Here is a 27,297-nt window from a genome sequence, read left to right as displayed (position 1 = left end):
GCTCACCCTAGTGGTGAAGACAAGTGAGAATTGGTCCAGCCTTACAGCCTGCCCCAACTATAATCTGCTGCAGCATGTTAAGGGACCTGACCCATATACACAAAGCTTCAGGATCTCTACAACACAGGGCAACAGGATATCCAAGAAGAGTGCTAGTGAGGGCCCAGCATTGATAATGTAGTAGATACAAGAGGCCTCGAACCAGACCAATGACTCTGCAATGAACACTTGCAAGTAACGATAGTGTCACACTGCAGATTTTAAGTTTTTTCTCTTTTTAAATTTTTTTCCTTTTTTCTCTTAAATTTTGTTTTATTGGGGGGAACACAAGGATGTGAAGGGATGGGGAAATAAATGGGATCAAGACCAAAGTGATGTAAAAGACACATGGTATCTAAAAAGAGAGAGAGAGAGAGCTGGTCTAGAGAGATGGTATGAGAAACAGTTGTTTTCTATCAAAGGTAGCTAACCTGACAAGAGTCCTCCCTTCTAAATGAGTAGAGGACCAGAGTTTGGTCTCCAGCCCCTACCTACATGAAGCTTCAGATCCAGAGGATTCAATGCCCTTCTTGCTTCTATAGGCAAGGGTATACATTCACATAGACCTACATAAAAATAAAACTGAAGAAGTTATTCTCAGACATTAAGCTTTACTTTTAAAAAGCATGCATTTTCTTTACTGATTGGACAAAGACCAAGAGAGGAAGCCTGTAGTCAGAATCCTGTAGTTGAAGCTCTCAAATTTTTAGGCTCCTTCCCCAACATGAGGAACTTGTCTCACTTAGAAACTTAAAACAGCCTTATTTGCTGCTGAAACTAGGAAGAGGTGGGAGGAGTAGGTAGCCAAACTAAGTACAGCCCAAGGAAACAAAGAGTCCTCAGAGGACACATAAAAAGAAAACAGCTGAGGAACTTGAGGTCTCCAGTGAGTTCCCTTTGCTTCAGCAGATGAGGAAGCACGCTGCCAGGGTGGACAGACTCCATCCAGGACAGGGGGTGGGGAAAGCGGCCCTATGCGCAATGTGAAAGACGATATAACAACAATCGAGACTACTTGCTATGAAATAAGCTTTTATGAGATGACATCACACCTCATTCTTTCCTTCCCACCATCTATCGACCTATCTCTGGTTCCCACAGACAAAAATTAAATTCAACAACGGGCAGGATGAATTAACCTGAGTCTCTAAAGAGGGCAGTTGCCTTAATAGAACTTTTACCTACAATTTAGCCGGAGATCCAGCCTGAAACAAGACAGTGACTCATGTCCTCCTAAGAACTCGGTTCAGTATGCTTCCTTCTGTCCACGCTGATGTAAGTCCTTGAGGATACTGCTCCTTCCTTCTAGCCACAGAAGTGGTGACAGCTAGTACACAGTTCCCACCTCAACCATAAACCTGTAAGGACAGTGTGCAACGGAGAATTTAGCAAACGGCCAAGAAAAGAGTACCATGGAGCCCAGGAAGATTCTTGATGCTCAGTTAATTTTATAACTGAGCTATGAACACATACAGGTACCATGTGGGTTACATTTTTGTGCACACTTCTTTTTAATTTTGTTTTGTTTTTACAGACAGGGTTTCTCTGTAGCTTTGGAGGCTGTCCTGGAACTTGCTTTGTAGACTAGGCTGGTCTTGAACTCACAGAGATCCGCTTGCCTCTCCCTCCTGAGTATTGGGATTAAACATGTGTGCCACCACCGCCCGGCTTGTGCACACGTCTAACACTGCTTAAAGAATGCCTAAGAAACTGAGAGTTTCACACCTGCAATGTCAGCACTCAGGAGGCAGAAAGAGGCTGAAGGATCAGTGAAGGTTGAAGGCCAGCCTCATCAACACAGTCAGTTCTAGGAAAGCCATGGCTACATAAGCAAGAGCAAGAATTGCTCTAAAAAAAGTGAAATTAAATTTAAGTCTTTTATAAATGTAACTGTTATTAGGGGTTTTAGTTCAAGATAACAAACACACTTAAATGGCCTGTGGCCTACCCAGTTCTACTTGAACCTTGAATCAAGCATTAGTGAAAACAATTTTTTTACAGCATTTCATAGATAAGAAAGCAAGAATGTGATAAAAACTAACTTGGCATAATGTCAGATAACTATTCTAGGAAAACAGAGAGAGATGTGTTAATTGGGGGTTCTGTTGCTGTGATAAAACACCAAGACCAAAAGCAACTTGGGAAGGAAAAATGTTTATTCCTGTTTAGAGACTCAGGTCATTCATACTCTATTAATGAGGAACATCAGGGCAGGACCTAGAAGCAGAGGCCATGCAGGAATGTTGCTTGCTGGCTTACTCCTCAGGGCTTGATCAATTTACTTTCTTATAGAACCCAGGACCCAGAGATAGCACCATCCACAATGGTCTGGGACCTCTCATATCAATCATCAACCAAGAACATGCCCCTCAGACTTGCCTACAAGGCAATCTGATGGAGGTATTTTCTCTATTGAGGCTCCCCAGACTGCTCTAGCTTATGTCAGGGTGACAATGAAACCAACCAAGCCAGAAGACCAATTTTCCAAGAGATTAGAGCCTATCAATAAATCAGACTATGAACCACTGAATGTTTCAACTATACTAATAAAATGATATGGGCTGAATGGAAGTGAAAATGCTGTCCGTCTCTAATGATAGGTATCTATGCTGACTGTACCATAAGTCAGTACTTTATAGCTAGAATTGCAACTTAGTAGCAAAAGGGGCTCTAAATTTGGTCCCCAGCACTACAAAAGAGAAGTAAGATAAAAGTAGATGAGCTAGGTGTCGTGGTGTATACCTACAATCGCAGCTCTAACTAGGAAACAAGAAGAACATGAATTTGAGGCAAACCTATACTAAATAATGAGTTCCAGGCCAGTTGGGGCTATATAGTAAGACCCTGTCTCAAAAAGCTATTTCTCCTGCCCCCAAGTAAATGACTTTTACCCCTTTAAAAGCAGGAGTCCTTCTATGGATGGCAATACTTATCTAATACATTAGATGGAATGACCACATGATTGTTTTCAAAGATCAGTTATCTATAAATGTTTGCTGAAATATAGGAAATCATTCTGTTAAATGAAACAATCCAAAAAGGTATGTACCACATGCTTTTCTCCCAAGTGCGGAGGGCCCAGATTTAAATACACACATGCACGCATGCATAGCGCATAAAACTACAAAGAGGATCATAGAGGGAAGGAAAAGATCTTAAGGGAGGGTAACAGAATTGGAAATGGGGACTATCTGTGGGAAGGCAGGAAACCAACCAGTGTGGTAAGTGGAAGGGCAGAGGGGGAGGATAAATTAGAATAAGGTATAATAACATGTATGTATAAAAACGCCACAATGAAACCTATTTCTTCATATGAATTTCAAATTAAAAAAACTTTAAAGTCTAAATTTAATTTGAATTTTCTTTAAAGACACAAAAAACCCTATTAGAGGACTTACTAATAATGAGTTAAGATGCTGGCAAAAATAAGAGGAAAGAAAAATAAGAAGTAGGGGGCTGGAGAGATGGCTCAGCGGTTAAAAGCACTGCCTGCTCTTCCAAAGGTCCTGAGTTCAATTCCCAGCAACCACATGGTGGCTCACAACCATCTGTAATGAGATCTGGTGCCCTCTTCTGGCCTGCAGGCACACATGCAGACAGAATACTGAGAATACTGTATACATAATAAATATATAAATCTTTTTTTTTAAAAAAAAAAAGAAAAGAAAAAGAAGTAATTCAAAAGGTAAAAAAAGGTAAAAAAGGTAAAGTGTAATTTTATATTGCTGTCATGATTACACATTTATTTCTCACATGATAGGTTAGCCTGTTTCCTGGAATGGAGGAGAAGGAAAATCACCTGATGTTCTTTATGAATCTGAGCACAAACGCTATCAGAAATACAGTATTGTTCTGGCTCATGCTGCAATGTCAGTGCTTTCTCACACAGAAATCAATTGTCACTAACTCTGCAGGTGCAGATTACCTCCAGGTACAATATATGTAAACATTGACTTATAAACTGCTTATATAAACAGACTTTAACAGGTCAGGTTACCTTCTGTTATGCCTAGTATTTTCATTTGAATCTAGGCAGCACAAGCCATTATCATTAGTCATATTTTGGTTCTACAGTTTTATGTACATTCACTCTCAATCTGGCAACGCCAAGGAAACAGAACAAAACCAGGCGGCTCTTCTCTGGCTCCTTCACCATTACTAACTGGATAAGGAAGGTTTATCAGAACACAAAGAGCTACACTCAATAACCTACATTCTTGCTTCTCTTGCATTACCACACTAGCAGACCTGAGAAGTTAGGACAGGTGGAATGGTCTGCAAGCCCCGAAATACAAATTATCTGAGCCAAAAAGTAACGCCTAAACTTTGGAACTACTGGGCAATTTGTCATTCAATAACAGTAACTAGTAACTGCTTAGACACTCCTACTATTTATCACTATGGCAGCACAGTATATTTTAATTGTTTATCTGCTTTTGTTTTTTCTGTTATTAAATAATATGTTGAGAACATAACCCAAATTACAACGGAAGCAGAAGCTTTAATAAATGTAGACTGAATCAAAAGTGCCTAGACCAATGTATAGTAAGTCAGAACACTCACAACCTAAGCTTTTCTTTGCCTAGATTTTTTTTCTGGCAAATACCTATAAAGAACAGGTAGAAAATACTTTAAGATAAATTACCCACAGGCTAAGACTTTAGCTTTCACTTTTATGTTCAATGTTAAATTTTAACTTTTAAGATACAATAGAAAAGATAAAAGAAAAAAAGATATATTCGGAAAAAAAAGAAGAAAGAAAAAAATACAATTGAGTATACCCAGGACTTCCAGGTAGCCAATCCTGTTTAAAAGACTGAGGCAAGGGTCTCTCTCTCTTTCCCTGCCCCCTAAGCTGGAAGCCTGAAAGCCCCACCAATCTTCCTTCTCTGGCCCTGCCTGCTCAGAGCTGGGTTCCCAGTGTTGGAGAGATGCACAGCTTGGTACATGGAACTGGGATCAACTCTGGTCCTCATAACTGTGCAGAAACACTCTTAACATTCATCTCTTTCTCCATCCCCGCAATAACAGATCTTATTTTAAAACCCAAGCAAGGGTACAGAGTCTTCTGGTAAGAGCCCACTGTGAGCACGGCCACTGTTGGCTGCAGTCCTGGGTCTAAACCACAATTGCTCAAAAATTACCAGTCTGCATGTTTAAGTTCTTTTTCCCTTCTTTGTGGAAAGGGAGAGACTTGTTACAGGATTATTGCAAAGATCCAATGAGAAAGCACTTGCTCCATCATTAGAAAACAATAAATGGCACAAAAAGCTAAGCAGGTTTAAAGAAACATTGAATTTAATTTCTACATAGCATTATTTAGTAGTTATTTTGCACAGCAGTAGTTATTGACTGTAGAGCCTTATACATCCAAGGCCCAGATATATGTGCTACAAAGTACGTGAAGTAAAAACAACACAAAGGGTCAGAAAATGCATTTGTAATTTTGGCAAGTTAACAACAGAATAGAATTGCCGATGAAATAATGTTTTTATCATTACTAGAACTGGAGGAGAAGTGGAAACTCTAGAACCTTTATACACTACTTGTGAGAATCTGTTCTGAGCCAGTTCTGAAAAAATAACATATATACTTAGTCTAACAATCTAGCTAATCCAAAGTGAAACAAGCATACATCCTTATAAGGACGCATACATGAATTTCATTAGCAGTTTTATTTGAAATAGCCAAAGACTGGAAATAAATTCAATGTCAAACTCAAAATAAATACTCTGTTCATAGAGTATAAACTACAATAATAAAATGGAATCAATTATTGATAACTGTACCAAAACAAATGCATCAAAAAATAATCAAAACAAAACAAAAATATGGGGTAAGTGAGATGATGCAGTTGGTTAAGAGCACTTGCTGCTCTTGCAGAAGACCTGGGTTCAGTTCCCAGTACCCACATGGCAGCTAACTGTAACACGCCAGTGCTGGGGGAGCCAATGTTCTTTTGGCTTCCAAGGGCACCAGGCATTCATGCTGTGCACAGATAAACATGCAGGCAAAACACTCAAACACTCAAAATAAAATTTTAAAAACAAAAAGAATATAAATTCTAAAACTTGCAAACTAATCCAGTGACAAAAAATGGATTAAAGGTCGACTAGGCATACGGGAAAGAAGAGGGAGACGGGAAGAACTATAGAGATGTGAGGATGCATTATAGACTGTACTGATGTGCCAGTGTATATATATTTATCAATATTGATCAGATTGGACAAAAGACTTATGTACTTTACTGAGATTCAATATAATGACTTTTTTAAAAAAAAGTGTGGTGGAATGACCTTTAACCCTATCTTCTACTGCATGAGATCACTGCTGTAGGCTGAACGGTGTCCCCATAAAATGTCATGTATGCTCTTCTCTGTTAACTTTACAGTTCATGGGGTGGTGGTTCACATCTATAACCCCAGCATTTGAGAGGTCGAGGTAAAAGACTGCCGTAAGTTAAGAGTCCAACCTAGACTACATAGTGAGATCTAAGACAGTTGGGAACACATACTAAGACCTTGTCTCAAAAAACTTACAAACAAAAGAATACCCTTCACATATTCACTGTGCTCCTAAACTACAGGAATATGAATTTCAAATATGCTTTTCGATTCATTTCAGTTCTGACATATTGCTAATTTTATCTATGCATAAAGCTAAATAGCAGGTAGGAGTGAGTAGGGCAGAAGCATAAGTACAGGAAAGAGAGGCAAAGATCAGGGTCATCTCAGCAATAGGCCAGGGATCAGGTGTACTTCTGTAAAGGGCCAGATAGGAAATTTTTGTCTTTGTGGGCCATGCCAATGTGTATCATGATGTAACTGCCAGTTTAACACAAAACTGCCACAGATAACACAAAGAAACAAGCACAGCTGTGCCCCAACAAAACTATATACAGATACTGTAATATGAATTTCATGTTATTTTACATAAACATTCTTTTTATTAATTTTTAATCACTAGAAAATGTAAAATATCTCTATGTTTGTGGGGCTTATAAAATTAGGCAGTGGGTCAGATTTGGCCTGAGGATCATAGTTCACTAACACACTAAAATGTTTTAGAGTAGGTACTAAAGTGATGAATTTTGATTTGTCCCTAAATCAGTTATTTTCTTATCTCTTATATTTGAGGGAAAGCAAACATGACTTTGAATATTTTAAAGAGATTTGCTCAGATGTGTTGATCATCTGGGTTTCCTAAAAGCAAATAAAAAACGCAGTTTAGGTGGGAAAATGAGTAAAGAGCAGCTAAGAAAGTACACACACACAAGGATATTGTAAATGCTATTCAGGGATAATTTTTTTTTTTTCTGGGAAAAAGAGGTCAGTGCCCTCAAACTCAGAACGACATCTAAGCTTCCTGAATCTCCAGGGCTCAAACATGGCTAGTAATATTCCAGGTATAAAGTGGTCATAAAATAACTTCCAGGTCCTGGGCGCAGTGGCTGACACCTCCAACCTTGGCAGAGGAGGCAGAGACAGGCAATCTATGAGTTCTAGGCCAGTCTGGTCTTCTGAGTAAGTTCCAGCCAGAGAAGGCTACATAGCAACACTCTCTCAAAAGAACACAACAAAACAAAGGAAAAAGGAACTTTCAGGTCATATTTAATACATTAAAACAAAGTCTATAAAGCCAAATACTATGTGACCCTTTAGTGTCTTTTATAAACAATATCAAGTTTAAAGGTGCATCCCTTTTCATGTGTGTTATAGAATCATTCAAAACATTGTATTTTAAATTTCAGATCAGTCTTTTTTAAAAACATTTATTTATTTATTTATTATGTATAAAATATTCTGTCTGTGTGTATGCCTACAGGCCAGAAAAGGTCACCAGACCTCATTACAGATGGCTGTGAGCCACTATGTGGTTGCTGGGAATTGAACTCAGAACCTTTGGAAAAGCAGGCAATGCTCTTAACCACTGAGCCATCTCTCCAGCCCCTCAGATCAGTCTTTTATTTAAAATTAAAAGAAAAGTGTTTTCTGGCAGTGGCCTTTGCCTTTCCCTAGTCTTCGACAAATCTGCTAAGAGTTCACACACATGCTCAGAAAAGGAACATGGCAGCAAAAAGTTAAAAGTATGAATGGGCTTTGTGCAAGAGTGAGATAACATGAAAGATACTGGGTACTTCATGTACTCAAACATGAGTGCTCATAGGGAAAACATCTGTTGATCTTATGCTAAAAGATGTTCCCTAAATAGAGAGGCTATATCCTATGCATTCCTGAACCTTTACTTGCCACAGTAGGCACTCAATTAAAAGTAGATAAATGATGTCTTAACCTCTTGACACTATTATCACTCTCTACTATCTAGACTATTCCCAAGATAATGTTTGCCTCACAGAGATGGCTGTGAGGACTTTTATAATGGTAAATGATATACACTGTCGGTGTTGTTTTTAATCCACACTTAGAACTGAGGCACTGAAACTTGGGGGCACCCAACTTCAAATTCATTACTCTCCTGACTCTTCTTAGTTAAGATGTGTTAATATTAAAATATAACTAGAGGGAAACCTCACCTCTCTAAACAGAGTTTACAAGTCCCTGGGAAAACTATACCTTTGTAAATATGGAAAGTGATTCTCCAGTCTCAGGAGACAAGAGGGCAGAAACACAGCCACTGTAGTTACCACTGGGAACTACATCACCAGAATGGGGAGAAAAACCTTTTTTCTTTAATTCATTGTAACAGACAGCACTTAACAATTACTTCTTTTCATTTAAATTCTAGGGCTAAATATGTAGTTTCAAAGATCACTGTAACTATATAAATAAACTACCTAGTAGGGCATGTAAGTAATTTTATTCATGGGTACTTTAGGTCTGAAAATAAGTATGAGGGTTACTTTAATATATTTTACATATCTTAAATTTTTTTAACAAGAAATTCTAGGAGTCTCCAAACTGAAATTAAAACTTTGTGGGTTTTTTTTTTTTTTTTTTTTTTTTTGCGCTAACTTCACTCTTGGATTCTGAGTGTACAAATCTAGACCGGTGGCATGGCTCATTGCCTGAATACTTGCCTAGCATGTGTGAAGCCCTGGGTTGGACTGCCCTTCTCAAAGGGAGAGATCAAAAGTAAAATGTATTTCAAACTCTGAAGTCTTTAAATTCTGTTTAATCTGATGAATTCCAAATTTATACAGTAAATGTTGCCAAGAGTCACTTTACATTGTAGGAATGAAAGCACGAACACTGGCTAGCGTCAGCAACAGTTCTTCAGTGTCCAATATGCTCGTCAAAAACTGATGAAAACCAGTAATGTTCAAGTAAGTGTCTCTCTCTGAAAGTACAGGTTCTGTGATATAGCTAGCCACAACAAAACAGAAATTCGGAGACTTTTAAAAGCTTGTCAATTGTTCCCTCTCAAAAGGAAAATCTACAAGGTATAGATAGCACTCTGCCATCTAATAAGAATATTCTAATACTTAAGTTCAAAAACAAACTAAAGCTCAGATATAGCAAATCATTTTTCCTAACGCTTCTCTTCACCCACTTTCTGTGAGCAGGAAAACAGGAGCACTTTCTATCCAGGAAGAAGAAAATCCAAATTGTCTTTCACAGTAACACAGGGGCTTAATGCTCTAGGGACTTTCAGAACATCGTATCTAAAAGAACTTTTGCCAGTTACAGCAAAAACTATAATTATGCTTGTTTTAGATAAATTAACTTGAAACTAAAACAACTTATATTTTGTTAATTTAGTCTCCAGATTTTTGATGTCCTTCATTCCTAAACTGCGGTCAGCAGTTCCACAACATTCCTTAGCTACATCACTTCAGTAACAAAGAATCCCAGGAACCCCTCCCAGCCCCCCCTCCCCCCACACACACACCAAACACTACCTACCAACTACCTGCCACACACCCAAAGTCAATTCCTCACAGAAATCTGCTCTGATATACCCACAGGGAAAATCAGTTCCTTCCAGTTGAAAAGTTACTCTGGATGCAGCAAAGATGCACAGCTGCCCAGGTGTGGAGAAGAGCTAAACGGTGGACAGGCTTGTGTGGCTTGGAAAGATTAGGAAAGGGCTCCAGCGCCACAGCGGCGCTCTTTCCCAGAGAACACTGCATCGGCTAGGGTGTGAATCCCTGCGCCAAGCCTCAGGAACCTTGCCCCTTGGACAACCCTGACTGCACTCACCTCAGCTCTTCCTCAGGCAGCCCATTTACTCTTAAACTGTCAGGACGATCTCGCCTTCTCCGGTAGAGGCCCGACTGTGAAAGCTCCTTCAGCTGTAATGCACTCATAGTTTCTCTGCACAGCAATTATGGATACTTTGGAGCGCTTATGCTAGGCTAGTGTTGCCAGCTCAGAAAGGCAGTGTCCTCCGGAGAAGGACCTCAGCACACCTGACTCCGGGTTAGAAAAACTTCAGGCAAAGCAGGCCAGGCCAGTCGGCTGAAACAGCTTCCTGTTTCTTTGGTACACACCCTCCCTGCAAGACATGACTTGCCTTATCTCAGGGCCCTGTACCTAGGGAAGGGGGAGTCAGTGACCCACATGGCCCACGTGGTCACCAATAAGCAAATTTCTTATGAATAATCACACCAATTCCTTTATAAAAAATCTCTCCAAGATTTTTCCAAATTAAAGTTGGGGGGAAAAATCTAGCAAAGTAATGCTTAAAGAAGTGTCCAGCCCTGTTTTATGTGCCAGGAAATCCATTAACGTTTCACAGACAGCTGTCAGTATAAAGAAATGCCTGGTCATCAATAGCTCTTTGGGACATTTTCCCTAAAGAAAAAAAAAGGCAGAATTCCAAAGGAAGCAGTCCAATTCCTTCCTCTCTCACCATTCATTCTAAATTCTCCTTAGAAGTGTCGAGTCCACCTCCTCCCCTTAAATATTTCTAAAAAATTCATAAACGGGAGGAAGAGTGTTTCTTCTGCTAAATTCTGTTAGATGACTTTCTGATTCTGTGCCTACTTTCTGAATAATCACAACTTACAGTCACCTCTGCTGGGTAATACTTATCTCAGGTTGCCTGCCTACAGGTGCAATATTTATCTATGTATCTGATCTTGGAAAGGAAGGAAAAGGGGCTGCAGATGACAGAGGACACAGAAGTGCTGTGTCACCTGCTCCAATGGGTACGGTACACCAGGCAGAGCGCCACCCACCAGGCCCTCTCTGGACCTGCACCACAGCACAAATACAGGCTGGCTGCTGGCTAGTTGTTAGCCAAAAGTTTGATTTGTGGTTCTAGTAATTATTCTTTGAGCAATTTGTACCATTCTTTTGCTTTTAGAATTCTCTTCACAAGAGTACAGAAAGGGGGCTGGAGAGTATAGTTCATTGGAGAGTGTATTCATATCATGTTCAAGACCGTGGGTTTAAAACTAAGCACCACCCAAAAAGAAAGAAAACACATTTCTATAGCATAATATAACTAGTACTTTTAAAAGTTTTTTTTTTTAACTGATGCCACATGCTGACAAGGAAACAGAGCTTGGTGATTACTGAAATTTACTTACACAGGAAACAGAACTGTGTGGGATGGATCCTGTACCGATGAGTCTGTGGTTAAAAGGATGTGAAGACAGTAACAAACAAAAGTTCCAAGCCCTGTAACAAACAAGCTACGACAGCAGTTGCTCTCTGACATTTCAAATGGCTGAGCTGACAAGTAGGAATTTTAGTAAATCAATGTTTATGCTGCAATGAAACTGCTACAAAGAATAAAATTAAATTCTGAGCCTTTTGCTGCTTTTCGGGCGTGGAGTGGTTCAAAGCAGGCTTTCTCTGTGTAACAATTCTAGCTGTCCTGGAACTTGCTTTGTAAACCAGGCAGGCCTCTAACTCAGAGATCTGCCCTCCTCTGCCTCCTGGAATTAAAGGCATGTGCCATCACCGCCTGGCTGACAGACAGACGAAGTAGGGAAGGAAGGAAGGAAGAAAGGAGGCGGAAAGGGGGGACACTTTACCTTTCTCCTTCACCCTGAATACGCAGAGCTAGGTAAGAATACACAGGCACCAACAGAAACTCCAAAACTTTGAAAAAAAATTATACAAGTATCTGCAAAATACATTACTGACTAGCATCCAGTCTGTAGCCAGCACTGGCTCCACACCACTACCAGGTGGGAGTGCATACCCACAGTACACAATGGAGTGGTACGGGCAGAAGAGCTTGAATTTTTTTTTTTAAGTTTTGTTGTTGCTTTGTTTCTGGAGACAAGGTCTTACTATGTTGGCCTTCCTGATTTAGATCTTGCTGCACGAAGCAGGCTAGCTTCAAAATCATAGAGACCTGCCTGCCTCTGTCTCCCAAGTCAGGAATCAAAGTGTATACCACTATGCACAGCCCCCTTTTTATTTATTGAGACAGGATCTCATGTATCTTAGGCTGGTCATGAACTCACTAGATAGACAAAGATGTCTTTGAATGCCTTATCCTCCCACCCTCAGGTGGACTATAAGGGTGTTCCAACTACTCCTAGTTGCCTGGTTTATACAATGCTGAGGACTCTTACATTAAACAAGCATTTTACCAGTCCCAGCCCTCGGACCTGAGATCTATGCCCCAGACTCCAGTTCTTTTTATTCTTCAAATACACTTTTCCATAGAAAAAGGTACCAACTGTGCCTAATTTTTATGTTCAGATTGAGTTCAAAAGAGTCTTCAGTTTCAAACAACTGACTTTGCATAATTTTTACAGTACAGAGAAGACAGACAAGTGCTTTGACCTACATGACTAAACAGAGATCTTTCCATTTCTGTATTAAGATTTTGACTGCCAGCTCAGCCTTGCATTCAGTCCAGGATTCACACCCCTGGTTTTCACATGGCCTCACCACTGTATAATATCCATTACTGGAGACTTTGCCTATCTTTGGACACTTGGAGTAGTGATCATCACTTCATAAGATTTCTAGGTCTCTCCTATTCCTAGTGGTTACAAAGAACAATGGTATCCAAGTTGCTGGTTTCCCAGTTTTCCAGCCTGAATTTACCTTTGCGCAGCTGGTAGTTGTACAAGCCCCACTACAACTTTCCATACCATTCTGTCCTCTCTAGCTTGTTGAGTTCTTGTTGACTCTGGCATGAAATAGCAATCTGCTCCAATTTAATATCAACTGCAAAGCTGATAATTTCTTCTGTAAGTTTAAACTTCTGACTGAAATGATTAAATACAAAGTTCTATTGAGTGCTCTGCAAGATCTTTCTCCTCTCAGGCTAACAACTACTCAATAGTTTTCTATTTTCTAGGATTCGGGGACTTTTTGTGATTCTGATAAAGTTAATAACTCTCTCACAGAAAATACATGTGAACCCTACATTTTACATCAGTGTTACAAAACTGACAGACCCCTTTAAAAGTTCACGGATAATTCTTTAGATCTTCCCTGAGCACCTATTTCTCCCTTTTCGAATACCTCCAATCAGTATGTGCATTCTAAGCATCACAGTGTGTGCTCGTCTGGACCTAGCTGCCCAGCAGCAGGCTAAGCACTGTTTGGGAAAGTTCCTCTTGTCTGCTCTAAATTTCTCTCAGTCACCAACCTTCTTATCTATTCAAACTATCTTTTAAAATGCAAGTCGATTACTTATTGACCCTTCTTAAAAACCTTTCCATGGCTCCACTGCCTTTATAACAGTATAAACAAAGAGAATGAGGTGTGCCATCTGGTGCCAGTAGAGCCTGGCTCCTAGGCCCCTAGCCTTCTGGATTCCAGGCAGTTGCTAGGACAGACTATTCTTCTCATTTCCTGGTTTCTGCCAATGCAGACTGTAAGTCTAGAAGGATTCTTGCAGGGTTTGCTCTTAGTTACCCCGCTATGTCTTGGGCAAAGACAGGATGCCTTTCTAGACCTCCCCAGCCAGTCAATTCCCTCTGTTCTATGAACTCCTGTGCTCCCTCTGTGATGGAAACAACACAGTCTCACTACTGACTGTTTAGTTGTTTCTTGAGACAGGATACTATGTAGCTCAGGCTGTCCTCAAACTCATGGCAGACACCTGTCTGTCTCCTTAGAGTTCTGGATGTTTTGCTCCTAACATTCCATATTATTTAAGTGAAATTTAAAATTGTCATTTATTTTTTATTTCATGTGCATGAGTGTTCTGCCTACATATCTATCTATCTATCTATCTATCTATCTATCTATCTATCTATCTATCTATCTATCTATCTATCTATGTATATCACATGCATGCCCATGCTCATGGAAGCCAGAATAAGGTATCTGATCCCCTGGAACTGGAATTACAGGTGATTTAAACCATCATGTGGGTGTTGGGAAATAAACCTGGGTCTTCTGTTAAGAGCAGTAAATGCTCTTCAACTGCTGAACCATTGCTCTAGACCCCTCTAAATGAGATTTTTAAAGACATACTAAGTAGTCTATAGTTTTAGAACGTACTTCATGAAATTTCAGAGCGTATAAAAACTGTAGATTTGAAGACAGCCTCTTACAGATGGAGCGTGAGCTCTCAGCGGCTCCGCTGCCATGCTTTCACTCTGCCACCATGGCACCGGCCCTCTAAAACCATAAATCCAGTTAAACACTTTCGCTTGTAAGTTGCCTTGGTCATGGTGTTTTGCCCCAGCAAACGAGAGTAATAAGACATCCTTTACCCCCACACATGTGTTATGGCAAGCACATACACATAGACATGCATACACAATCAAAACTAAAAGTTCACAGAAACTTGACTGAGTCAGAAACATGGCAATCGCTCTTAAAATCAACAACATGGGATCATCTAACATTAATAAATATTCTCAAGAGAAAGGTTTCTTGGTAAATTTTCAAATAGTTCAGAATAAAATTCTAGGTTATCAAGCCAATTGCATGTTATTATTTATTTTATTTATTATTATTACTGGAAACAGCTCTGGCTATCTTGGAACTTTCTATGTAGACCAGCCTGGCTTTGAACTCACAAAGATCTGGCTGCCTCAGCCTCCCAAGTACTAGAATTAAAAGTATGTGCCAGCATATCCAGCTGCAATAATGAACTTGAAACTGTTACTTATTAGTGTGTAAATATGTGGTATGTTGCAGCTATGGATTCTGAGGACAACTCTGCAGAGGTGGTTTTCTCCTACTTTCACAGCGATTCTAGGTATTGAACTATCACCAGACCAATATGCCAAGTGTTTTTACCCACTGACCCATCTCATTGGGCTTCTAATCTCAGATGTTTTTTAAGGAATCAAGAACATCAGACGGATAGGGTGGAAAGGTACTAGAGAGAACAGGTGACATTAAGATGATAGTTTCATTTCTGAAAACTTACTTGTGGTTGTCATATAAGTACACAGGAAGTCATTTTGTTACAGCAAAAACAGGTTATGGTTAAAAGGAATGTTGGGGTTAAAACGGTGAGGTCTAGAACACATAAGAAGGGAAATAAATGGGCTTATAGCTGGGTAAGAGACAGTCAAGCGGACCAAGTAAGAGGAAGGACAAGGCTCTGAGAAAAAGAAGCCAGTGTTGGCCTGGCAGTTGGATCCCACTTCCACATAACACAGCCCTCACTGAGAAACACATACAAGGTATCACTGTTCTTTCATATATAGTTGCTTCTAATGCAGCTAACTGAAGCAGAAACTTAATTATGGATAAGAATAGCCAGTCAGGACACGGGACCTAGATGTGAGGTAACTAAGAAAGACTGCAGCTACATTATGGTAGCCGTAATAAAGGAACTAGCTCCCCACTATCGTAAAACTACAGATGTTAATGAAAACATGAGAACAGAGAAAGCACAATCTGACTAATGGTCTGTCAGCAACACTCATATGTTGGCATGACCAGCAATGCCTACTCAGGCTTGGGACCAGCAGGCATGCCAAGATTATAGCAGGAGTTTCAATCCATACACATGACACCTAACTGGGTAAACCTTATGTAAACATGGACTGGACCAAGGGAATATGCATGGAAAATGTGGGCCCCTTACTGGTACAACTTGTCTGTTAAGTTTACTAACTCAGGTGAGTTTTGAGGCCAGTGAGCATCAGCCAAGCTGAACCCACAGCTGTGCTTCTTTCCCTGGCCTTGAAATTCACAAAGTGTGTCTTAAAAAAAACAAACCATGATCCCTGCCTTGGTTATGTCAAATGTCACCAGGTTACCAAATTCTTAGGTTCAGTATAAACTGCTGAAGTTCTAGTTCCTCATCTCAGGCATCAATCTGCCTTCTTCCTTTTATTCACTGCTTCTGCCTTTTTCCCCGAGACAGGGTCTCACGATGTATTTCTGGTGGCCTTATGTGGACAAGACTAGCTTTAAATGCACAAAGATTCACCTGCCTTTGTCTCTCAAGTGGTAGGATAAAGGCATGTGGCACTAGCCTGGCCACTGCTTGTTATCTTCTCCCTAGCTCATACAGGCTGAGGATCCCTCCTTTGTAAACAGGGGCAGGGGGTGAAGACCCAGGCAGCACAGAAAGACTATAAGCAGCAGGATAAGAAAGGACATTAGCTAGAGCCAGGATGGTCGTGATCAGCACAGAAAGAAGGCTGTGAGGTGCACCAGGAAGCAAAGTGGAGAAGCCAAGGTAGCTAACTGACTAGGAGGGGCAGAGAGGAGCAGCAGGCTCTGGCATTGCTAACATTCTTCTTCACATTCTTTTATCCACATAGCAACAAAACAGACCTGGTAAAAGAAGCCTGAGTTTGACTCCATGTGGCTGTAATTTTACGCACCGAAAGTCTAGCATTTAAAGTTTACTTTGAATCTAAAAAAATAGTTTTTTAAAGTTCACAAAATTAACCAGGGGATCTATCTCAGTTGGTAGAGTGTTTGTTGCACAAAATTGTGGGTTCTATCACTGGTACTACATAAAAACTGGGTGTGGTGGGGCCTAGTTCTGGGGAGGTGGTAGCAGAGGGATCAGAAGTTCAAATTCGTCTTTTTTTTTTTTTTTTTTCCCCAAAATCATCTTTGGTACTCAAGGCCAGCCTGGTTAAGTCAGACTCTGTCTCCACAGGTGCGGTGGGGACATGGGGAAAGAGGGTGACTCAGCAGGTTAAGCATTTACCTGGCAAGTATGAGGAACTGAGTCAGATCCTCAGAGTCTTCTTTCTTTGATATATCCATTTGTTTTTGAGACAGGGTCTTAACAATCAACTCTATTATTCAGCTATTAGACTCTGTTTAGATTCCAGTTTAAACAAATCAACAATAGAAGGATATTCTTTTTTTTTTTTTTTTTTGGTTTTTCGAGACCGGGTTTCCCTGTAGTTTCTAGAGCATGTCCTGGAACTAGCTCTTGTAGACCAGGCTGGCCTCGAACTCAGAGATCCGCCTGCCTCTGCCTCCCGAGTGCTGGGATTAAAGGCGTGCGCCACCACCGCCCAGCTAGAAGGATATTCTTAAAACAAATGGGGAAATGTGATTACAAACTAGGCTCTAATGGTGCTGGGGAATCTCTGTTCTTTTTGTCAGGCAGAACAGCAGTATAGGGTTCCTAATAAAGTGCCCATCTCAGAAATCCACTCTGATGCAGATCAAGATGCTGTCAACTGATATCTCAAGTCTGCTTTGAAAGATTTAACAGAGAGGAGGAAGAGTGTGAGACAAGTGTGGCCACGGAGCAGCGGGGTCCACGCACTGAGTGAGGAGGAGTCGCTTCCTGTTTGTACTAAAGTGTTTTCCTAATGGCTTTTTCTAATGAGGCCTCTGAGGACATTAACTCGACACAGTGGCAAATGTCTTTCTAAGATCATACAAAGTACATTCAAGGATCTGCTAAATTCCAAAAGGAGGTTACTGACAGAGAGTATTCTACGTGGAGGACTGAGGGCTGCCTCAGGTTATAACAAACAGGTGCAGAGACAGAGACTGGGGAACAAACTTGGAATCCTATTTTGAATCTAGTCTATAGGATTTATGTGTTATGTGGGGAAAAAACTGTAAAGAGTATGAATTCAGGATAGGAAGGACTATAAGCTTGGAGACAGAGTTTGGAGGTCCTTCACACAGCAATATGAGCCACAGGGGCAGAAGGAAGTGTGTGCGTGCGTGTGCGTGTGTCTGTTGGGGTGGGAGTAGGGTTCACACTTTTCAGGAAAACATGTTGCCGAAAATAAATCCATGCAATCAAGAATAGTACATATACCTACATGGGTGATTCCTTTACATGCTTCTAGCTGGATCATGTCCTGAACAAGACCACTTCAAACCCTTAGCAGCTTTCCCTGATCCTCCACTCCTTTTGTACCTGATCTTCCACTCCTGGCAGATGAAGCCTCCTGCATTAGAGAAAATATCCATCTTCAGGAGGAAACCACCATAACTGCCTTCAAAGCCTGGTTCACTATTCTTCCCATATTTCAAGATGACCTATGATCCACTGGGACTCAGTAAACAACCCAAAATCTACCCCACGCCGTTATATAACTGTCATCTTATTTTAAAGATAGTATATTGGAATAATCACAATATTAATTAATTAATGTGATTGAATTAATCACAATTAATATTAACTATTAATATTATATTAATAGTATATTGGAATAATCATAATATTAATCCCATAATTGAAATGAGAGGCATCCTATTTTACACAAGCAGAAACAAGGCCTACCCTTGACATGTGATAGTACCAGATCTGAATGGCCACCTTGCATCCAGAGGCCTCATTTAGAACCACATCACCATGTCACCTCTCTCAAAGTTTTCCAATAAGGAACTCAATTTTAAAAGTTATAATCGCTTTAGTGTGGTATCAGACAGTAACAAAAAAATCCGATTCATTGCAGCTACAAAAATCCACATTCAAAAATCATAAAAATCTGAGAACCTCACCTTTTTTAGTAACACAACAGTACACATTGTATGAGACATAGTAAACAACCTGTTTTACTATTAAGATAGTGTGAACATGTAACAGAACCATAAACACACCCATCCACAGGGGTTGCAGAGACTAAATTCAATAAAGTTGTCTGCTAGAAGAAAAGCACAAGGGAGGCTGGCTAACTAGAAGAAGGTATGTGTGAGCAGGTTTCAAGCTCGTTTGGTGATGTCTTAATTCTTAAGGTTGCATATTAGAAGTACTTTTTATTAATTTCTGTTGTAGAGGAAAGAAACAAAACACAGTGGCTCCTGCCTGTAGTGCTGGCACTAGGGGTGCTATGACAAGAGAACTGCCAGAATTTTAGGCAAGTCTCACCACATAGTGATTTGGAGGTCAGCCTATACTTGAGTGACACCCAGTCTCAAAAGCCAAAATAAACAAACAAATGACACCGTAGACTATTGCAAGGCTGCAGCTTCTACATGCTCTTTCTGCCACCGTGTGGCTCCTACAAGTATTACAAGCAGACAATTTTCAGAAGTTGAAGGGATTTCAATCAGTCAGCATTAAGTGTTGCAGTGCTGCATGAGCAGAGTCACCATTTGATACGCAACCAATACTGCAACCATATTCCACTCTAGAAGTGTACTTAGAGTGCTTGTTAGCATACCAAGGCTCAGCACTAAGGACACCACCACCGTCCCCTTAGCCTGTTTACTTCCAAATAATGCTCCATAGAACAGACGACTTAAAGAAGGAGCTCACTAGAGGAGACCAATAAAAAACTTACTAGGCATAAACTATAAGATGAAACAATGTAACGCACACTAGTGATGAAGTAAATCACTAAGACTAGTAAGAACAGGGGGGAATCCTGGCTTCTAATCATAACTAAGTAGGTAAATAAGGACCTACGTACAGAGTTTCAAAACTAATAAGTAAATAATATGGAAATAAAGAAAACAGAAACTCTGTCCATAGTTTTATTAATTCACTTGTAAAATCTGTTGTTTTTCCCCAATTTAATACTTTTTTATTTTTGAGACAGGGTCTCACATGTAGTCCTAACTTAACAACACACTACATAGACAAAGCTGACCTTGAACTCAAGAGATCCATCTGCTTCTTCCAACAACTAACTGGCTTTTTCCTCACTGCTCTCTAGATCAGGACACACCATGTCTGGTTCTGTCATTCTCTATCCAAATGAACTTGTCGTTCATGCTGGTCCCATTTTGTGAAGCCTTCCAGGGCTCCCAGCGAGGCAGTGAGAGCACTCCACTAAGATTCACCCAACTTCAGACAAAGCACCCTGCATTTGTCCAACCAACTGCAGCTCGCTGTTCCCAAGAGTGTGGCAAACAACATGTAGACTAGATACACTTGCTGAGTAACTCGAGTTCAGGAACCTCATAGAAACACAAGAAAGTATCTATAAATTATGAAACTTTTCCTTAAAGATACACAGGAACACACATATATGAAAATTGAAATTTACAAAACAAGGCCATTGGTTCACAAAGACACAATCTATAACACGAGGCTGTTGACTTCCTATAAAGAAGCCTTACCTTAGTAAACTTTTAAAATGTAGAATATGATCTTCATCTTTTTGTTTGTTTGTTTGTTTGCCTGTTTTTAGAGTCTCCTGCCTCAGGCTCTTGAATTCAGGGATTCCAGGCGTGCATGTCTGATCTTCAGTGGCTGTCAGCACAGCTGTCAGCTCCTTCCAGACGCTCTCCTTCTTTATTACATACCAAAGCTACTCCACCCTGTAAAGGTGACTACAGCGCTCGATGCCCATATTGAGTTTGAAGTCTGTTTCAGGATATCTGACTTCCCTTCATCCCAAATCATGAGGTGTCTCACTTTAGTTTTAAATATTTCTTGTGGCAGGGATTACTAAACTGGAAAAGACCTATGCTAAATATTTAAATCCATCAATTACTATTTTTTTCTTTAGCCAATGTTAACTTTGTAATTAATACACTGGATACCACACTTCAAGAAGGAATGTCCAAGCCAGGCAGTGGTGGCTCAGCCTTTAATCCCAGCACTCAGGAAGCAGAGACAGGTGGATCTCTGTGAGTTCAAGGCCATCCTGGTCTACAGAGTGAGTGGTCAGGACAGGCTCCAAAGCTACAGAGAAACCCTGTTTAAAAAAACAGAAAGGAGGGAGGGAGGGAGGGAGGGAGGGAGGGAGGGAGGGAGGGAGGGAGGGAGGGAAGGAAGGAGTAGAGACCAGCTGGGCGCCCTTGGGAGACCATACTTCAAAACAACAGTAAAACTGCTCAAGTCTCTAGGTCTAAGATAGGATTAGCAGGGTGTGGTCGTGCTCGCAGGTGACTCCAGCACTTGTGAGGCTAAGCAAGAATCAGAAATCTGAGACTAGTCTGGGTCTATGTAGTGAAACCCTGTTTTATTTATTTATTTTGAAACAAGGTCTCACTGTGCAGCCTCTTCTGGTCTGGACCCCACTTGCCTGTGCCTAAGCCTCTGCCACTTGAGTGGTGGGAATAAAGGTGTGTGCCACCACACCTGGCTAGATCCTGAATTTACCAAAAAAAAAAGGTCAAAATTCATTAAAGATTCCCAGTATACTGTTTATCACAGAGCAGATACCAATTAGTAGATATGATGATAGTGATTAAAAAAAAAAAAAACTGGTAAGTAAGAATAACTAAAGAACTACTCAGAAGTTAATGTGCAATCTGCAGAATTTATAGGCGAAGGTTAAAAGGAGAGTAATTATTTGCATTATGGGTAGAAAAAACAAAAAAATGTACAAAGACATTGTGTGTGTGTGTGTGTGTGTGTGTGTGCGTGTGTGTAAAGGCAAACACACCAAGTATCTAACCTGGTCAATGCTACAAAACAGCACCCTCTGGTGCCTGTTTGTGAATCTGCTGCTTTTTTAATGATCAAGAAATAACATTTTAAGTTGTCCATTTAATAGAAGGCTTTATAAAAAATAAAATGCAAGGCTGGTGAGACAGCTCAGTGTGCAGAAGGTGCATGCTTCCAGGCCCAGTGACTGTTATTTAGAGTGAGAATTCATATGGTGTAAGGAGAGAACTGCAAACTGTTCTTTGTCCTCTACACTAAATCTGTGCCACTTATGTGCCTATACACACATACACAAAATGAATGCAATGTATAAAATAAAAATGTAATCATCATGGGGATAGGAAGATGGCTCAGTTGGAAATGTTTGCTGTTCAAGCATTCAGATCTGGTATGAAGCTGGGTGGTGGCTGCACACTTCTTTAATCCCAGCACTTGGGAAGCAGAGGCAGGTGGATCTGAGATCAAGGTCAGCCTGCTTTACAGAGCTAGTCCCAGGACTTTCATGGCTACACAGAAAAACCCTGTCTCTAAAAACCAAAACAAACAAACAAAAGGATCTGAGTGTGGATTCTTATTAGCCATTGTAAAAGTTGGCTAGTAAGCACACAGATATTAATTCCAGCACTGAGGAGGAGGTAGATTATGGAGCAGATGAATGCGGGGCGGGAGGGGGCTTGCTGGCCAAGTAGTCTAGTTGTAACAACAAACTCCAGATTCAGTGAAAGGCCATGTCTCAAAAAATAAGGTGTGGAACAACAGAGGGGAGTACCAGCTATAAAACTCTGGACTCCAACAGGCAATGGGTGTGTACATACACACTCTCCTATGGTATGGGGAAAACTTTCTACATATGTTCTTTTTTGAATTTTTTTTTTCTGTGAAATTCTGTATGTCTTTGATTCTTAAAGTAGACTGAGATAAGATAAAGAAAAGCCTCCCCAGAAGATGTATCCTGGAATAATTTTAATCAAGGAAGTTATAGATTTGTAAAACAAAAACTTTAAGAGATTAAAGAAAGAAACTGAAGAAAACATCACAATATGGAAAAATTTCCCATGCTTATGGATTGGTAAGATTAATATTATGAAAATGGCCATTTCACCAAAAGCAGTCTATAGATTCAGTGCAGCTGCCATCACAATTCTATCACAATTCTTCATAGAAACTGAAATAAAAATACTTCAACTTCACTTCATATGGGAACACAAAGCTAGGACAGCAAAAACAATCCTAAATAATATAATATAAAAAGTGCTGGAGGTGTCACTATCCCATATTGTACTACAGAACTACTGTCATAAAAACAATATGGTATAGGTATAAAATCAGACACATTGATCAAAGGATTCCAACTGAAGATCCAGACATAAGTCCACATGCCTATGGACAACTGTTTTTTGAAAAAGAATTTTTAAAAATATACCAGAGAAAAAATAGCATCTTCAATAAATGGAACAGGAACAGATCCATTTCTATCATTCTGCACACAACTAAACTCCAAATGGAGCAGGACTTCAGTGGAAGACCAGATACACTGAACCTGATAGAAGAAAAGTAGGTAATAGTTGTGAACTCCTGAGGAAAGAACTTTCTGAACAGAACACTGATAGCACAGGCACTAAGACCAACAATTAATAAATGGATCTCATGAAGATGAAAAGCTTCTGTATGGTAGAGGATAACAACATTCGAGCTAAGAGGCAGGCTACAGAATGTGAAAAGATCTTTACTAATTATACATATGATGGAAAGTTAGTATTTAAGATAGATAAAGAACCAATAAAAACTAGACATCAAGAAAACAACCCAATTTAAAAATGTGGTACACAACTAAGTAGAGAGTTCTTAAAAGATAAAGCACAGGTTGGGCAGTGGTGGCGCACATTTTTAATCCCAGCACTTGGGAGGCAGAAGCATTGCTGTGTGTTCGAGTCCAACCTGGTCTACAGAGCAAGTTCTAGGACAGGCTCTAATGCTACAGGAAAAAACATGTCTCAAAAAAAAAAAAAAAACCAGAAAAAAGAAAAAGAAAAAAAGGGGGAAAAAGATGAAACACAAATGACTGAGAAACACTTCAAAGAAATGTTCAACATATTTAGTCACCAGAGAAATGTAAATTAAAACTACTTTGATATTTCATCTTATCACACTCAAAATGACCAAGCTCAATAAAACAAATGACAGCTCATAGAGGCAAAGATGTGTGGAAAAGGAATACGTATTCATTGCTGGTGGAAGTGTCAACTGGTACAGCTACTATGGAAATCAGTGTAGCAGTTCCTTAGAAAGCTGGGAATTCATCTACTTTCAGATCTAGCTATATACCACCCTTCAGCATATACCAAAGGGCTCTATATCCTTCTACAGAGGTACTTATTCATCCATGTTCATTGTTGCTCTATTCAGAACAACCAGATTGTAAACAGCTTAGATGTCCATCAACTGATGAAAGAATAATGATAATGTGGTACATAATGGAATATTATTTAGCTGTTAAGAAACATAAAATTATGAAATTTGAAGTATAAAACTAGATTTTAAAAAATCATTCTGAGCGAGATGACAGACCCAGAAAGACAAGTGTTCTATGTTTTCTCTTAAATATGGATGTTAAGCTCTTAGGCTTTCAATATGCGTGCTACGATGTGAATAATCACAAAGATTAGGTACCTAGTGAATACTGTTATGGAGAGATAGAGGGGAAACTAGAGTAGGAGGACTGAAGAGGAGGAGTATAAAAGGGGGAATATGGGGAGGAACAACTAACAATAAAGGGAATTTCAAAAAACATAAAGAGGGCTGGCTAAACAACTCAGAGGCTAAGGGCACTGGTTCTTCCAGAGGTCCTGAGCTCAATTCCCAGTAACGACATGGTGGCTCACAACCATTTACAACAATGAGATCTGATGTTTTCTTCAGGAGTGCAGGCATTCAGGCAGACAGACTACTCTACACAGTAAATAAATCTCTAAATTTTTTTATAATTTATTTTTATTTTATGTTCATTCTGTTTTACCTGTATGTATGTCTGTGAAAGTCCACCAGAACCCCAGGAACTGAAGTTATATACAGGCATGAGCTAACATGTGGTTGCTGGGAATTGAACCTGGGTCCTCTGGAAGAGCAGCCAGTATTCTTAACCACTAAGCCATCTCTCTAGCCCTCATAAATAAATCTTTTTAAGAAAAAAAAAAAAGAAAAGAAAAACTATATGGAAACCTACTACTGTAGAATCTTCCTAAAATATATACATATATGAAAGAAATCTAAATGTAGTCTCCAAATAATAAAGGAGATAATACCCCAACTTGATCTCTTCTGCCACCAAGTATAACTTCTAGTGCTAGGAATGAGTTACACCTTGTTGAATCACTGGCCAAAAGGGCTCCATGGAAACCCCATACACCCCAGGCTATTGTCAAGGCCATTGGTTACTCTTCACAACCTGATGGTAAGGCCCTATTGCTGAAGACAACACTTATTTATGTCTTCGAACATAAGAGAAGTGTCTATCTCCACAATTACTTACTAATGTTTATGGTTCTGGAAGGTACTCTGCATGTTATCCGAGAAAAAAGGTAATAATCAATATTATTCAGTTGCAAACCCTGTGTCATACAACAGTGACCTGCCTGCAAGATATACTGGTATAAATAGTGGCACAAATGTTATAGAAGTAACCAACTACTTTTAGATTTAAGGCTCACTCCATTAGAAAAACCTTGACACTGCTAAAGTGACCAAGAACCGGGGAATAGACAGGCTACCAGCCTAAAGGAAAACCTACCACTATTATTTATGTTAAAGGAACATGGCAATAATGACTCCTAATGCCATAACCCATAGATTTGTGTCTTGATATACCTACATACAAGAAGCTTCTTGCAGTAGATGGGAACTACAACTAGACAATGTGCAGGGAGTGAGAGACTTTGGAGTGTTTTCACCAAACCCCTCCCCTCAAGGCTCCGGGATCTATGGGGAAGAGAAAGCAGAAAGACTGTAAGAGCCAGAGGTGGTGAACCACACCAAGGAAACTGTCTTCCAGACACAACAGGACAGATGTACATATGAACTCAGAGAGTGTGGCACCTTGTACAAGACCTACACGGGCTCAAACCAGATGGGGTACCAGCATTGAGGAGGAAGTGAACACAGGCTTCTACCCCTAACCAAAAAGCTATCTACAATCGATACTTGCTGGCAAAAGTAAAAATCCGCTTTCTCCAATAGAGTCTCATGTTCAGAGAGAGATAACACAAATTGAACTCCACAGTACTTTTGTGGACATTTTGTTTCATTTTGCTTTATTTTGGCATTTTTTCTCTTATTGGTCTTTTGCTTATTTGTTTTTGTGTTTTTGTTTTATTTTTGCTGTTTTAAATGAGAAAGAAAAAGAATATAAAGTTGGGTGGGTAGGGAGGTGGGAAGAATCGGCAGGAGTTAGAGGAGGGAAACATGATCGAAATATAGTGCATGAAAATGTTTCAATAAAAAAACAAATAATAAATAGGCTAGAGGAATTCCCAATCATTACACCAGCCCTACAGAAGCTGTCAGAAGGAACCCTTTCAGAGAAAAACATAATCACACATATGGTGCTACCAGAAAGAATTAAATTAGGACACATAGTTACACATATGAAGGACAGAAAAACAGTAAGAAATTAACACACAATTCTCAATTATAATTCTGAATATTCACTAGGTGGTGGTGGTGGCACAATGCCTTTAATCCTAGCACTCAGGAGGCAGAGGCAAGTGGATTTCCGTGAGTTCAAGGTCGACCTGGTCTACAAAGTAAGTTTCAGGACAGTCAGAGCTGTTACACAGAGAAACTCTATCTTGAAAAACAAACAAAAAAATCTGAATATTCATGGCACCTTGTTTATATATGTTATCAATAAATTTAACTAGAATATTTTTTTAAAAGTGCTAGAGATATGGCTTAGCAGTTGAGAGCACAGGCTGCTTTTCCAGAGGGTTCTCGCTCAATTACCAGAACCAACAATCTGATGGGCTTGAAGAAATCTCTGAAAGTCATATACACGAGAAGGGATTGCTACCTAGAACACAAATATGTTCTACACCATGAACCAGCTGGACATAAAGCAAGGGAGTGGGAAAGGATCTAAACAGACACTTCAAAGGACAAGAAATGGGTGCAGAGAAAGATATTCGGTATCACTAATCTTAGAAAAACAAAGCTATAACGAGATATTATTAATCCTATCCACCATGACACCTACTATCAAACAAACAAAACAGAAAACCCACCACTGTTTCCAGTGGTTCTTCTTCTGGACAAGACTCCTGAGTTGAATGAAACTTAAGCGATAGTTGCTACCATTTTCTCCAGGCAGGATCATTCACAACAGTCGCAACTACAATTTGTTCAAAGAATCGCGTGAATTCACTAAGGTGAGAAAACTGTCAGTAGCTAAAAGTCAGACACCTGTCATCTGAGCACTCAGAATGCTGAAGCAGGAAGACTGAATTTGAGGCCAGGCTAGGTTACAGCTTATAGTAAGATCTGTCTCAGAAAAGAAAGAAATCTAAAAGTTTCCATTAACATAAGAATGAATAAGCAAAATGTGATACACACAAATAATGGAATATGATTCAGCCTTATAAGGGA

General features: G+C 39.8%; 1 protein-coding gene across 3 annotated transcripts in view; it reads right to left on the bottom strand.

Annotated features, from left to right (window-relative positions):
- Window positions 1-27,297, bottom strand: part of Lims1 (LIM zinc finger domain containing 1) — a 105,676-nt gene that overhangs the window by 45,270 nt on the left and 33,109 nt on the right. The window contains exon 2 of one of the 3 annotated variants that reach the window (XM_038343088.1): window positions 1,225-1,397. The exons of 1 other annotated variant lie outside the window; for it this stretch is intronic. Coding sequence is in view for 1 of the 2 variants with exons in the window: in XM_038343086.1 (XP_038199014.1) it covers window positions 10,200-10,306 (107 nt within the window). In the remaining variant the exon portion in view is untranslated. Of the gene's footprint in view, window positions 1-1,224; window positions 1,398-10,199; window positions 10,322-27,297 lie in introns of those variants that run through there. One more of the 3 variants, XM_038343086.1, reaches the window with a different exon arrangement.

This window comes from Arvicola amphibius, chromosome 9 (assembly GCF_903992535.2).
Source record: "Arvicola amphibius chromosome 9, mArvAmp1.2, whole genome shotgun sequence".
NCBI lineage: Eukaryota > Metazoa > Chordata > Mammalia > Rodentia > Cricetidae > Arvicola > Arvicola amphibius.
The sequence above is the reverse complement of the archived record's forward strand: the minus strand, read 5'-3'. Positions and strand labels throughout refer to the sequence as shown.